The sequence below is a fragment of the Gallinula chloropus genome, assembly GCF_964237585.1.
Source record: "Gallinula chloropus genome assembly, chromosome: 14".
Taxonomy (NCBI): domain Eukaryota; kingdom Metazoa; phylum Chordata; class Aves; order Gruiformes; family Rallidae; genus Gallinula; species Gallinula chloropus.
The window spans coordinates 18,864,719-18,879,108 of record NC_140099.1 but is presented as its reverse complement, the minus strand read 5'-3'; the positions used below and the strand labels follow the sequence as shown (position 1 = coordinate 18,879,108).

The window sequence follows — 14,390 nt, the reverse complement described above, 5'->3', positions numbered from 1 at the left end:
CAGCCTGGAGAAAAACGTGGTGGTAAACAATCTAATCATTGTAAGAGTTAACCTGTCAGGGAGGTTACTCTACTTGGTGAGGCTGAAAGGGAAGTTCAGACAGACAACCTTTGCAATACTGCCTCCATAGGTATGCTCTGCTTGGAGATCTGGGGATGTTTCAGGGGAGTAAGTTGTCAACTACTGTCAGCTGCGGGTCTGCCTTATTTATCTACTCCCACTAAAAGCAAGCTAGCAACTGCAAAATCTGGAACAAAACACCCCACCCTTCTTATTGACATTTGATTGGAATCCCAGAATTCCCTCAGGACAACCAAACTGCCCTAACCCACAAATCAAAGGCTGCTTCATCCACCAAACCTTGCTGAGTGCTCTTATTGCCAGGAATCCTTCAGAAATTAGGAAAGAACTATTCTTTGGCAAGGTGTTAGAAAGCCTTGGCAATCTCAAACACGAAGCACCGAGGCCACCTCGATGGAGGCCTACCCATTTAGCACTGTTCTCAAAGGGCATCAGACTGAGTTGATGCTGCCTCTTTTCATTCACAGCCACAACCCAGCAGCCAGGTGCCAAGCATGAATAAAGGTAGCAAGCCTGTTTGTTTTTCCAGCTGCAGAGCGGACAGACAGTTGCTGGTGTCAGCAAAATACACTGGCCAACTCCATTACAGCCTCGCTGACAGGAAGAGCTAGTCTCCCTGACATGGATGACCTGAGTACTTCTACCAAGCACCTCTCCTGATGGAACTGGGAACCACTCAGACACCCCATGCTGTAAATCTTGGGTGCGTGTAAAGTTATCCCAACGTGCTGGCAATGAAAAGGACCGTTGCATCTGCTGGAGACAAAGATGAAGCAGACACTGGTATGCAAACGCTCTGATCTTTGATCTGTTCTTCCTTCTCAGAGATTTCCTCTGCTGTTGAGGGTAGGCAGTGGCTGCATGAACTCCACTATTCACAGGCTCTGAATGGGTATTTCATGGTGAAACAGAGTGCTGGGGTGGAAGACAGAAAGGTACAGCTCCTAATTAACACCTCTCACGTTCCAGAGACGTCTCCAAAAACACATGTAGGGAACAAAAGAACATGCTCTCTCGTTAAGTCCTTCCTGTGCCAGGCTGCAGGACACCTCAGGCCTCACTGAACATCTCCTGCAAGTTAAGTACTAGTCAATAATCCTGCAGCTGAAGACCACATCAGAGAGAAGGCTGGTACAAACAGGACATTCAACTCAACAGGACAGACTGAGTTCCTCCAAGGCTTAAGAGGTGCTGGGTACAGCTTGGCATTTGCCAATGGCAGCACACCAAAGAGTAGTTATCACTCTTTCTTTGGCTCCTGGGAGGACCTAACCCAGGAGAACAACCCTCTTCAAAAGAGCTGGAAAAGGAAGCAGAACTGATATTTAAGATTTCAGAGACTACCTGCTTTTGAAAGTAGGAGAAATGGACATAGGGAGAAGCACTCTATTCCCACTGCACAACCTACTGTGAACAGAAAACACAAGCAACAGGAGGTAATATTTAAAGCCAAACAACTTTGGACTATTCTACAAAAAAGACCTACTGCTTAGTAAGAAAAAACCCACAAAACATTACAGAGATTACAAATGGGACAGTCAAGGGCAAGTCCTGAACATCCTAACACAGGGTGTTAATCATCCACACGGCATCTCTCAGTTCCCAACAATGTGTCTATATATATATATAACCTACTGACTGCATCTAAAAAGAAAAGTGTGCAATTTCCCAGAAGAGAAACCCCACAGCAGCAACAAGCAGCTCAACAGTGCCTGTTTGATGCCATCCTAAACACCCACCATATGGAAAAAGAAGAGTATATGGAGTTCAGGCATGGCTACAGCAAACAGTGCTAACCAGAGAGCTTTGATCTGGAGAGGAAGAGTGGAATCCCCCGATGTGCAAGATGTTTTATGGTAATTTATATGTGTAAACAACATATATTCACCAGGGACAGAAGCGCTGAGTCAAGGATTCAGTTGGTCTGCAGCTGCCAAAACATATTCATGTAAAGCTGGGAGTATGTGATTAAAGCTGTCACAGCCATAACTGTGCTGCTCTGGTACTAAAACAAAACTTTAATACTCCATCCTTCACCTGTTGACTTTAAACAGTAGACCTTTTTAACTAGTAAGTTCTCATGATCTGTGAAATCAGACTGACATTAAGCAATGTATTTTTAATATATCAAGTACAGGTTCTCAACAGCCTTTGACTACACCAGGAGTTATACTCCAAAACTCAAGAGAATAAGGCACTGACCACACAAGCAGGGCTGAAACCTGATTCGGGCTGGACAGAGTCCCACTTTTATGGCAGCTTTTAAAAAAGCAAAACAAAACAAAGTTCACACTTTTTTTTAAAAACTACATTTGAGCAGAAGAGTCTGTGCACACTAAGATCCAATTCCATGGCTCACTATCTTCCTGCAGCAGTAATCAGGACAGGTTTCTTCTCTAAGTCTATGCCCTCCAGCAGATAAAAACATGAAAAAGGAAAAAAAAAATCCCAGGAGAAGAAAAGAGGCTGAGCAGGTGACTCCAAGGAATGAAAATTCCAGGATATTCAATAAAAACCCATCTCTTGCTCACGGGTAGTTTCTGCTATTTATTTGGTAGGCTTCTCATCCCCTGTGCTTGCTTTTAAAGAAAGCTCCAGCAGCGCTGTTCACAATCCTGCTTGGAAAACCCCAAACAAGACAGCTTTACAACTGCTGCACAAGATCCTATTTGATGGTGAGGACAGAGATGCAGCTATTTGTCTCACAGCAGCAGCCTGTGGAGGGTGCTGGGCTGAGCAAACACACCATCTTTGAGCTCAGCTGCTGAACAAGAGCACTCGAACAGACAGGCTACATAAACCACCCCTTTGTTCCCCTTCTCCAGAACTGAAAATTAATTAAAACTCTGTTTGGGGCACTTGCATGAAAATCCTCAAAAGCCATGCAAGTTGGGAGAAGGAGATAGAGGGGGTAGTTGTGAGCAGATGTCTTTAGTTCACCAGGAGAGTCAACAGGCTGATGGTGAAGGTTGTCACACATGGAGAAGACTGTAAATTCCTTCTCAGAACCAAGGGGTGCTGACCCTGCACCTCTCAGCATGACACGGGGTTAGTTTCCCCTCAATCTCTCCACCAAACCCATTCAGAGTCATTAACAAGTAGCCAAACAAAAACTCCGTGCAGAAACTCCCAGATAATATGCAGCTCAAGTAAATTATCACCCTGGTTTTTGCTTGTTTTCCAAGTCCCTTCAGGACACCAACATCTACACGTAGAGACAACCAGAGGACCAGATGTTCCAATGCAACCGAGTCCTGCAAGCTAACTGAAGCAGGTTAGTCTTACACTGCCCCAGTGCTCCCAGAAAATCTCTTGCAGAAACACGTGCTCACAGAGCTGATGACGTGACCTTCTTATCAAAACTGGCCTTACACAAATTAGGCTACAAGGCAGGACTGAAAAGCTGCGGGTTCACTGGCAGGTCACACTGACACCCATGAAAACTCATCAAGACCTGAGGTCTAACCACACCACGGGAGTTCACCTGGGATGGGATCTGACTGACCGCTTCCTAGAGAGGGAAATTCAAATTCCATTTACAGTTTCTAGCAGGTTTTTTTAATTTTCTGCCCCAAGACGCTTGTGCAAACAGAACTGGATGCTCCTGTGCTAACCACAGGCACACAAAGTCTGTTTCAGCACAACCACACAGATGCACAAACATACCAACGTTATTTTTAACTAATGCTTTGAGGCCTTCACATGTATTTCCCCCAGCGAGCTTGTGGAGGGCACTAAGCTGGGAGGAAGTGTCAATATACCTGAGGGTAGGGAGGCTCTTCAGAGGTCTGAGACCAACAGGATGAGCTTTGAAAAGGCCTAGTGCAGAGTCCTGCACATGGGACATAATAACCCCGGGCAGCGCTACAGGCTGGGGGCAGGGGGTGGAAAGGTGTCAGGCAGAGAAGGACCTGGGGCTGTTGGGTGACTGCAGGCTGAACGTGAGCCAGCAGTGTGACCAGGGGGCCAGAAAAGCCAATGGCATCTTGGCTTGTGTCAGACCCAGCGTGGCAGCAGGGCCAGGGCAGGGATTGTGCCCCTGTACTGGGCACTGGGGAGGCTGCACCTCGAGTGCTGGGTCCAGTTCTGGGCTCCTCACTACAAGAAGGACATGGAGGTCCTGGAGTGAGTCCAGAGAAGGGCAACCAGGCTGGGGAAGGGGCTGGAGGGCAAATCCTCTGAGGAGCAGCTGAGGGAGCTGGGGGTGTTGAGCCTGGAGAAGAGGAGGCTGAGGGGAGACCTTCTCCACACCTCCCCTGCCCTGCCAGGAGGGTGCAGAGAGGTGGGCGATGGTCTCTTCAGCCAGGGGACAGGAGATGGGACAAGGGGCAATGGGCTCAAGCTGCCCCAGGGCAGGGTCAGCTCAGATGGCAGGGAAAAGTTCCTCACCAAAAGGGTTGTCAGGGCCTGGCACAGGCTGCCCAGGGAGGGGGCTGAGTCACTGACCCTGGGTGTGTTTAAAAGATGGGTGGATGAGGTGCTCAGGGATCTGGTTTAGTAGAGGACAGGTATGGTTGATCTCGATGATCTCAAAGGTCTTTTCCAAACATGTTATTCTGTGATAGGACCAAGGAGGGCAAACAGAAATCCTGCCAGAAGAGCCAAATTAAATCCTCACTCTTGTAGACTTTGCCTTTGCAGTGTTAAGGGATACAATGCTTAGGATGCTGACCATCTGACACAGAATGGGGACCAAAAAAAAAAATACCATCAGTGTGTTATTAAGTTCCAGTGAGCACCCAGCCTTCGTTATTACAGCCTCTTTCAGATATCAGCACTAAGATAGCTCAGTATGATGGTTTGAGAGATTAATTATTCCATATTTTAAAAAAAAGAAAATTTAAAAAAGCTTTCCTGACATGGATGAGACAAGTCAAGTATAAGGATTGTAATGGAAAGTGAACTTCCAAGATCCAAACTTGGATCTAACTTACACTGTGCATAGGTAAAAAACCAGTTTATTTGCAGATGTTTTCCCTCCCACCCTGAATTGCATTTTGGGGAAAAAGATATTAAAACATCATCAACAACACGATACTTAGGAGCAACCCTACAATCAACCATTGCCTGCCACGTGACAGACAGGAGAAAAAAAATAAAGCCACAAACATCAAGAACACATACTTCAGTTTTAAGCTTCCGTGGTAGTAATGAAAAGCAAAGCAGGCAGGAGACGTTATAGAAAGGCCTTAAATATTCTTCTGTAACCTAATAGTGAACACAAATATTTGCTTAACCTCTGCCTCCACCATCCAAAAAAGAACTAATTACTCTAAAAACTACCAAATGCCCCCAGAAGAATTCGAGGCATGAACCACCACTACCAAAACGCATGGGAGGAAGAGGCAGATCTCCCACAATCAGGCTGTCTCCTTTAGCCATCCTAAAAACAACCGGGCTGGAGCAGCTGGTGACTCATTAGTAGCAGAGAAACCACTCAGAGAGGTGAGAGGAAAATTCCATTTTAATTTAAGAGCGCTCTCTAGCAAACCTTGCCCCAGCTCTGCGACGTAACAACCATCAGACCTTCCCAAAGATGTGTGGTTTATAAACACTACTGACAGCCCTCAGCAAGCACAAGATGGGCTGGAGAGAGACTTAGCATGGCCTAAGAAAAATAGAAGTATAATGTTTATACATAAGTCCTTTCAAGAAAAAAAGCTTTGCCTTAGTAACCCTGAAAATTAGGTAAAGTGAACTTATTTATTTGTCCTTACAGCCGGTGCCATCCCATTGGGCATTCCCTTGACAGGGTTCCTCCCTGTTGCAGGGCTTTATAAAAACAAAGAGCAAACCAATGACCTAGAAACAAATGTAGGCTCTCAAACTACTTTAAACTCATTCACTTCATACTTGGTTTAGACTCATAACAATGTCTAAAAACACTGCCAAAGCCTTTAATTTGAATTTGCCAGGCTGCGCTGCGAGAAGGTTTGTGTTGATTCCTATCAGGAACTGTTTCAGGAATATAAGGGGCGTTTTTTTAACCCAAAGAATACAGGGGAGGGGACAGGGGTGTATTGTTTGTTGGGGTTTTTTTAAGAGCTTACATGGCACAGAGCAGAGCCGTGCATTCAAACCGGCTCCGGAACCGGAAGCTGTATGACATGTCAGCACAGCTCTCCACTAATTACCAGGATAATGAGAAGCAGAGTGTTTCTTTTTCCACAAAGAGATGACACAAAAGTGCTTCTCTGCCACTCAACTAGTTATTGCTTGCCATGCTGCCCTGTACTAGGCACGCATACCCAAACACACCAGCTCATGGTATGCAGAGTTTTGGATTCAGGAAACCTGAACTGTCCTTCCGAAGGATTTAGCATTCGGTTCCCTAGCAAGGAAGCTGCCTGATCTGTGTGCTGTGCCCTAGGAGAAAGGAGGGGAAGAAAAAAAGAAAAGAGAAAAAAAGGAAAGATAAATATGCACCACGAAAACTTTTAAAACTAACTCCCTGAGGCCATAAGTAACCATTTCAAAGGGGTGATGGGAACAGGATCCATCTATAAAACTTCAATTTGAACATTAGCGAGGAGCCCTCCCTCAGCATGAGCAATTACCACCGCCTTTCATGTGGCAGAGCAACACACCTCGCCTTGTACCATTAGCTGTGTCAGGTCTATTTTAAACACACTCAACAGCATTACCAAGTTAAACATCACACATCACAACCACTCTTCCCATGCAGCTGAAAACGCCGACCAACAAACGCAGGCTGAAAACTTTAAGGCCTTGTCTGTTCAGCAATCCAAACCTTAACGCTGCTGAGCACCCCTGACGCTTGGGGAAGGGGCTTGCATCTCCCAGAGAAGCACAGAGAGGAACGTGTCGTGCCTACACCTTTCTGTCTGCTGTGGTTCTGGGGATGTGAGTACCAGTATGCACCGTTTCAAGAGCATCTACCAGACCTGCAGCACCAACTCCACCGCGGGCTGTAACAACGTTGCATCTTCTGAAGGGCTCTAATCTGCTTCTGCCTTTGGCGTGCTATTATTAACCCCAGGGATAAACTTGCACCCTTTTAATCAGGTGCTTTAAGTGATGGGTTCTGGAAGCAGGTACAGCAAGGAGATCCCCTCTGCTTTCCTTAGCGGTAACGCAGAAGGCATCGCCCTCAATATTCACCGTTTCAAACCGCTAGGACAGACCCTTCTCCAACACTGCCGGTCGGGCCCTTTCAATCCAAGTTACACCTCAGGCTTTGCCAGGGGGGCCAGGGGTTCTTCAGGAGCCACCTTGTCCCAAATGGCCCCTTGACGCCCCGAGCCCGGCCCCGAAGCGAGGAGACACACACACACACACACCCCCCCCGGCCCTCCGCGTCTCTCACCTTATAGACATCGCCGTAGGTGCCGCTCCCCACCCTCTGGATCAGCTCGTAGTCCTGCTGCGGGTTCCGCCTCAGGATATCCCCGCTCGGCCGCGCCGCCGGCTCCATCTCCGGCCCCGCGCAGCCCCCGCCGGGGGAAGGGGAGCACGGCCGCTTTCCTCCTCGCCCCTCCGGCCGGGGATGCTCCTAGCGCGGCAGCCGGCCCATGGCTCCTGCGGCGGAAAGAGGGGAGCTGCCGGGGCGGGCTTCGGCCCGCGGCTGCCGAGACAAAGGCGGGCAGCGGGCGGTTGCCACGGTGCCCGGGGCTCCCCGGAGCAACGGAGAAGCGCCGAGCCCGGCCGGGAGCAACCGCCCGGGCTGTGGGGAGGGAGGGGAGGGGAGGGAAAGGAAGGAGGTCCCGTCCCGCCGGCGCTGACGAGGCGCCGCGGCCCGCCCGCCCGCCCGCCGCCGGCCGGGGCAGCTGCCGGCCCGCCCGCAGCCAGGCCCGTAGCAAGGCCGGGCCGGCTCCTACCTGCGCTCCCACAGCCCTTTGTCCCGCCGGAGAGGGAGAACCGTCGCCTTCTCCTTCTCCTCCTCCTCCTCCTCCTCCTCCCGCCGCGGCCCTGCGCTCCTCCCCAGCCGCAGCCCCGGCCCCCACGCACGCACCGGCCGAGCCGAGCCGAGCCGACGCGAGCCGGGACGGGTCGGGTCCGGACCGGACGGCAACGGGCCTCCGCGACGCCGCAGCGCCACGGTGCGGCCGAGGGCGCGGCCGCAGCCCTTCCCCTCTTTCCCCTCCCTCCTGCCCGCCTGCCTTGCTCCCCCCGCCCCGCGCCGCGCCTGCCGCCGGCCCGGGCCGCCGCTCCGCGATAGGAAGGCCGGTGTCGCGATGGCTGCTCCCGGGGGGGCTCCTCGGCCGGCGCTGGCCCGGGCTCGTTGGTCGCTCTGCCCTAGCGGCCCGCACGGCTCTGCTTGGCCGGGCATGTGGAGCGGGTGGTCCCCGCGGTGGGAGGAGAGTCCAGCGGAGGATGAGGAGGGCCTGGAGCATCTCTCCTGTGAGGAAAGGCTGGGAGAGCTGGGGCTGTTCAGCCTGGAGCAGAGGAGACTGAGAGGGGGTCTGATCAGTGCTTATGGATATCTAAAGGGGGGATGTCCAGAGGATGGGGCCGGACTCTTCTCAGTGGTGCCCAGCGACAGGCCAAGGGGCACCAGGCACAAACTGGAACACAAGCAGGTCCCTCTGAACGTGAGGGAAAACTTGTGAGGGTGCCTGAGCACTGGGACAGGCTGCCCAGAGAGGTTGGGGAGTCTCCTTCCCTGGAGACATTCAAACCCGCCTGAAGACGATCCTGTGCAGCCTGCTGGAGGTGATCCCGTTTCAGCAGGGGGTTGGATGGGGTGATCTCCAGACATCCCTTCCTACCCTACCGTCTGTGATTCTGTTTAGTTGAAGGGACCTTTCATGGCCATCTAGTCCCAACCCCCATGCAGTGAGCAGGGGCATCTTCAACTAGATAGGTTGCCCAAAGCTCCATTCAACCTGTCCTTTAATGTCTCCAGGGATGGGGCATCCACCACCTTTCTGGGCAACCCGCACCAGTGTCTCACCACCATCAGTGTAACAAAGTTCTTCCTTATACCTAGTCTGAATCTCCCCTCTCTTAGTTTAAAACCATTACCCCTCATCCTGTCACTCCAGGGCCTGCTAAAAACTCTGTTCCCACCTTTCTTATAAACCTCTTTAGGGACTGGAAGGTGCTTTAAAGTCTTCCTGGAGCCTTCTCTTCTGCAGGCTGAGACACTACAACTCTCTCAGCCTGTCTTCTTTGCAGAGATGCTCCAGCCCTCAGATCAACACCGTGGCCTCCTCTAGATCTGCCCTGTGTGGGGGCAAGTGTGTTTGGCCTCTGCCCCTTGGTTTGAGGCAGGAGGAAAGGCTCCAGCTTGCCTGCACTACATATGTATATCTACATCCTTATAGAAGATTCTGCCAAACACCCAGCTGAGCTTTCCATCTTTGATGTCAGAGCTGTTCCCACATGTACATCCTGGTAGGGCTTATCACAGCTGCCGTGGCAAAACCCCCCTCCAAGCTGAGCGCCGGAGGCTGACCTGCTCCCAGAGAGGCGCTGAGGTACAAGAAGAGGAAGAGGAGGATGATGTGCCAGCTGATGAGAACCTGGATGCAGATGGGGTCGGGTTCCCGGGATCAGTGAGTTTCATCCTTTGCAATCTGGATTGCACCCTCACAGCCACACCATGTAATCCTTCCGTGGGCTAATCAAGCTCCATGCTTTTTAGCTTTGTGGGCAGCCAGTGCAATGATAGTCACACGAGAATTAACTCGGACTTGTTGGGACTTGTCTCCTTGTGCTCCTAAAGTCAAAAAAGCTTCTGTGAAACTGCAAGGTGGAAAGTATCCTGTACCTGCCTTTCCCTCTTTGGAGAATGATTATTTTCGGCAAGGCAGCTGGAATTCTCAGCAAAACTCACCTACGGTCTCTCAAATGAGTGCTAAACTGTAAGAAACCCAAAGGTGGAGATGCAGAATAGAGGAAGGCAGGAATCAGCAGTAGCATTTGCTGCATGTCGTTAAGGCCTCAAAGGAGGTGTGATTTCTCTAGGTGTAAAAAAAGCCACCCCACAAGCTCAAGGCAGGAAATACGTTTGCAAAAGTTAGGTAGAAAAAAATGAAAAGGATGCCAGATGTACAAGACTCTTTGGTGTTCAAAACACTGTACCGGTTCTTTAAGAATAGATTCAGCCTCTTTGGCAGTCAAAGGCCTATGTGGGTCCAATATAGCCTATTGACTGAGTAGCCAGGTACTGATTCCTGCTTTAAAACCCAGTCTGGGTTTTACGCTTACTCAGGCACATTTGTAAACTCCACATGCAAGTACCTGAAACAGCTCGTGATTGCATAAGCTTTCCTTTTCAAAACACAGGCTCTGCCACGTAACTCATTAGGATCAGCAGATTGCTGTAGGTTAAACTCCAAGACGACGTACGCGGGCTCTGGGGAAGGTGCATGGTGGTGTTTGCTTTTATTGGGCTTTTATTCCTGGGCTGGTTGGAAACAGTGTGTGAAGCAGGCTCCAAAATATGAACTGCCCGGCTTCCAGAGAGGCAGGGGAGCACCAGGCTGCTCACTTAGAGAGATTCGCATTTAATTTCCCCTTGTACTCTGAAAGCCTTCTACATCCTGTATGTTCTCTCCAACATAAATACGTAAGTTTTCCTGAACACCCAGCAAATAAAGAAGAAACTGTTTACCCTTTTGGGAGCTGTATTTCCTCAAGCGATTTTTAACAAAACAATTACCTCTCCCCCCATAAATTAGCTTCCTGCACTCCTGATAACGAGCCGGTTGCGTCCTTTTTCTTTTCTCTTCCTGGGCTGAAGGTTCCAACGCTGCTTTTCACTCGACTGATTTGCTGCCCTTGTCAAGCCATCAGAAGACAGCTCGGGAAAGAGGCCATTTCATTTTCCAGTAGCAGATGGTGCATTAAGACTTGGCCTCCTAGAACATCTTACAGATCCAAGGGCCGTCCGATGACTGCAATTTAATGCAGAGGCTCCTTATTCCCCATTATTTTGCCCTTGCTGGGTTAAGATGCAGTTCCCACCTGGAGGTGTAATTTCCCATGCCATCTCGCCAGCGGTGACGAGCGAGCTCTCGGAGTTTGTCTTGTGATCTAAGCTTTAGTCTGCCTTCCCAAGCCAGGTCTCAGTCCCTGCCTGGAAGCACTACTGGAAAGTGGAGATAAATAATAGCAGCGCTGGGACTGTATGGCTATTGCTACATTACGATTAGAAAAATGGAGGCAAACGAGCAAGGCACCGTCCAATGCCAGGAGGGTATTCTGATTCCCACTCTATATTTTCCACCCTAGACCACGTTGCTTTTCTGGTCAAGCGTGTTAAGGAATGTGCTTTTATGCAGCATCTTTAGTCTGGACGGGTCCCAGCCTTAAAAGGAATGTTAAGTGGTTTTACATAAGGCATTACGTAGGATTAGAGAATGTGATCTGTTTGCATTGTAGTCTTAAGAGGAAGAACAGCCAAGGTTATTTTAATGAGACATCAAGGCTCATCAGGTAACAGTAGATGTAGAGTTCTAACTGAGCAGATATAATAAAGGTGGTTTTAAAAGGGGTGTGTGAATGCATGCTCCTGGTCAAATGGGAACCTCTGAGCTATGAAACAGCAGCATGAGGAATAAACCACTTCAACCTTAGCTCTCATCGGATGGCTAAAATGCCTGTAATTTCACACAGGCCGGCAGTCTCATGCAGAAGGTATTCAGAACTCTTCTGTGGGCTTGCTTCATGTTTGAGTAGTAAAATAGATCAGCAGTCCTGAGGCTGATGGCTCATGGAGCGATCCGAGGCCTGCAGCTTCTCCCGCTCACTGACTCCTGCAGTACACTGTACCTTGTGGCACGCTGCATTGTTGAGGAGCCCGATCAGCGCTCTCAAAAAACTCTGCAACATCTCTGTGATTCCAAACACAGCTTTTTTTCCCCCCCCGAGCTTGTGGTTTGGGTTTTTCAGTCTGGTTTTCTTCCTGGATGAAACATGCTGTTGCTACAGCCTGTTTCCCCATGGCCACAAGCGAGGGGCCTGCAGAGAAGTGAATCCCAGACTCTCCAGAGGCAGCTTCCCGCCACCGAGCCCAATCCTGCCTGCCACAGGCAGGATGCTGAACCTACTAAAGCCCCCAGTGCTGTTAATGTCATTTTACCTGCTAGTGGAAGCCCCAATAAGAGGGACAGGGCAGGCTTCGCAAGGGCTCTCACTGCTGGAATGGCCCTTTGGGGCGGCTGGGATGCTGTGGGCACGGGATGACAAGTACAAAAAATACCTGGAAAAATACTGAAGAGCTTGGCTAAAGGGGCTCTGAAAGGAACATGCTGTTTCTGTCACCAGAACAGAAAGAGGGAGAAGTCTTTGCAAGGCGGACGCAAGGAACATGGCTGAGAGAGCAGCTTTGGGCACAAGGAGGAGGTGGCATCCAAGCCTGTTAGATGCTTCTTAAATCCCACATGGAAATTCACTGGCTTTAGAAAGCATTTGTCTCTCCTGGACTGAGGATTTCTCCAGGGCTCATTGCTGAGATGCTCTGGGAAGAGAGAGCAGGGAGAACAGAACTTTTTTGGGCTGTCAGGAGACTCCTGTCCCTTGCAGGAGCAGAACAAAATGCGACCCAGCTCAGACCCTCACGCCGGCTTTAACTGAGGCCCTTGTGCAAGGACTTGTTTTTCACGGAAGGAAAAGGAGCGTTAGTGGCTATACATTATTTTTGTGTCACCCCCATTTACGTAGGTGTATCTCAGGAGACTTTGCAGCTGATTGTGCTGTTTGCATTCAAAGGAAGGAAACCAGCTGGGTGCCCTTTCCTCCCACAAGCATGGAGCGGGAGGGCAGAGGTGGAGCAGGCAGCTATCAGCTCCGCATTAGGATGCAGGAAAATGTGGCCACACAATTAAAACCGGTGTTAACGAGGGGACTTAAAAAGCACTGAAAACCCATCCACTCCCCCTGTTCCCAGGTGCACCAACCTGGCTGGAACATTTTGCGAATATCTTGCTGAATCACCCAGGCAGGTGGATGCGGTTGTTGCTGCCAAGATGCAAGAGGAGCTGGAAACTCTTTCCCTGGACAAGGTGTATCTTCAGGGGGAAATCCTAGAAACAAACTTGGCACAGGCAGATTTTGGCATCGGTTTACTAAAGCCACATGGCAGAAAGAGACTGGCGAGGAAGGCTGCTTTGAATAGAGCATCTGTCTGCCTGTCAGCACAAGAGGGGAGGAACAAATTAAAAGCAGTATTGGAAAAAGATGGGAAGGTGGGCTTGGAGGAGATATTACTGACCTCTGAAGAGAAATAAAGAGGAAGGAAGAGGAATCTCGGAAGGTTGGTTGTAGCTGGTCTCACAATGCTGGTATGTCTCAGTGTCTGTGAGAGAAAGGAACGGCCTGGGAGTATCTCCAGGTGTGGCATGGAGGCATGTGCACACAGGCCTGCAGTATTCATAGAATCATAGAATGGCATGTGTTGGAAGGGACCCCAAGGGTCACAGAGCTCCAACCCCCCTGCCACAGGCAGGGACACCAGTCTCCAGGCCTGGAGCTACACAAGGTTGCGCAGGGCCCCATCCAACCTGGCCTTGAACACCCCCAGGGATGGGGCACCCACCCCCTCTCTGGGCAGCCTGTTCCAGCCCCTCACCACTCTCTCTGGAAAGAACTTCCCCCTAATATCTCATCTAACTCTTCCCTCCTTCAGCTTTAGTGTTATCTGAACCCGCAGCTGAGAGTGGGATAATTTGTTCAAATCCAGCAAAACCTTGCAGGAGTCCTGAGGATGCCATGTGGGGTGAGGAACCTGCTGGAAACCAGCCCCATAGTCTAAATAAGGTTAGAAAAGTTGCATTTGTTTGTTGTCAGACTTCTGCAATATCTCATCATTTCGGTGCTCAGCGCTGACCAGACCCAGGCGGGTGCAAAAGCAGCCCCAGAACACATGCTGGAGTTGGTTTGGGTGACCTTTTGGACAGGTGGCTCTTTATCTACATAGCTTTTTATATTCTGAAGTAGATCCTTCAGCTCACAGAGCATCTTCCAGAAGGAAGCACCTTCACACTGACCAATTGAGCAAGCCATATAATTAACTGCTGAAATTGAGTTACCATCCCTGGATATGTTTAAAAAAAGGGTAGATGAGGTGCTCAGGGATATGGTTTAGCTTAGGATGGGAATGGTTGGACTTGATGATCTTAAAGGTCTTTTCCAACCTTGTGATTCTGTGATTCTGTCTCCTCTACGAGCAAAATATGATGGCTCTGTTACAGCCACAGCATGCAATCGTGTTTACAGAGGGAGCAAAGATAATTCCTCTGGCTGCAATCCCCTGTAAATGTAGGCGGTCATAACGCTACTGGGGGGTGAGAAATAGGAGCAGCAGGAATAGAAGGATTTCCTAAGCAACAAAGATCTGCCTC

At 49.9% G+C, this 14,390-nt stretch overlaps 1 protein-coding gene across 1 annotated transcript in view; it reads right to left on the bottom strand.

The window, feature by feature from the left end:
• The window catches only part of MAP4K5 (mitogen-activated protein kinase kinase kinase kinase 5), a gene marked incomplete at both ends in the record, with an annotated part of 67,765 nt that extends 60,346 nt beyond the window's left edge, over positions 1-7,419 (bottom strand). The window contains one exon of the mRNA XM_084270387.1: positions 7,409-7,419. Coding sequence (XP_084126513.1) covers positions 7,409-7,419 — 11 coding nt within the window. The remainder of the gene's footprint in view (positions 1-7,408) is intronic.
• Positions 7,420-14,390: the final 6,971 nt, after the last annotated feature.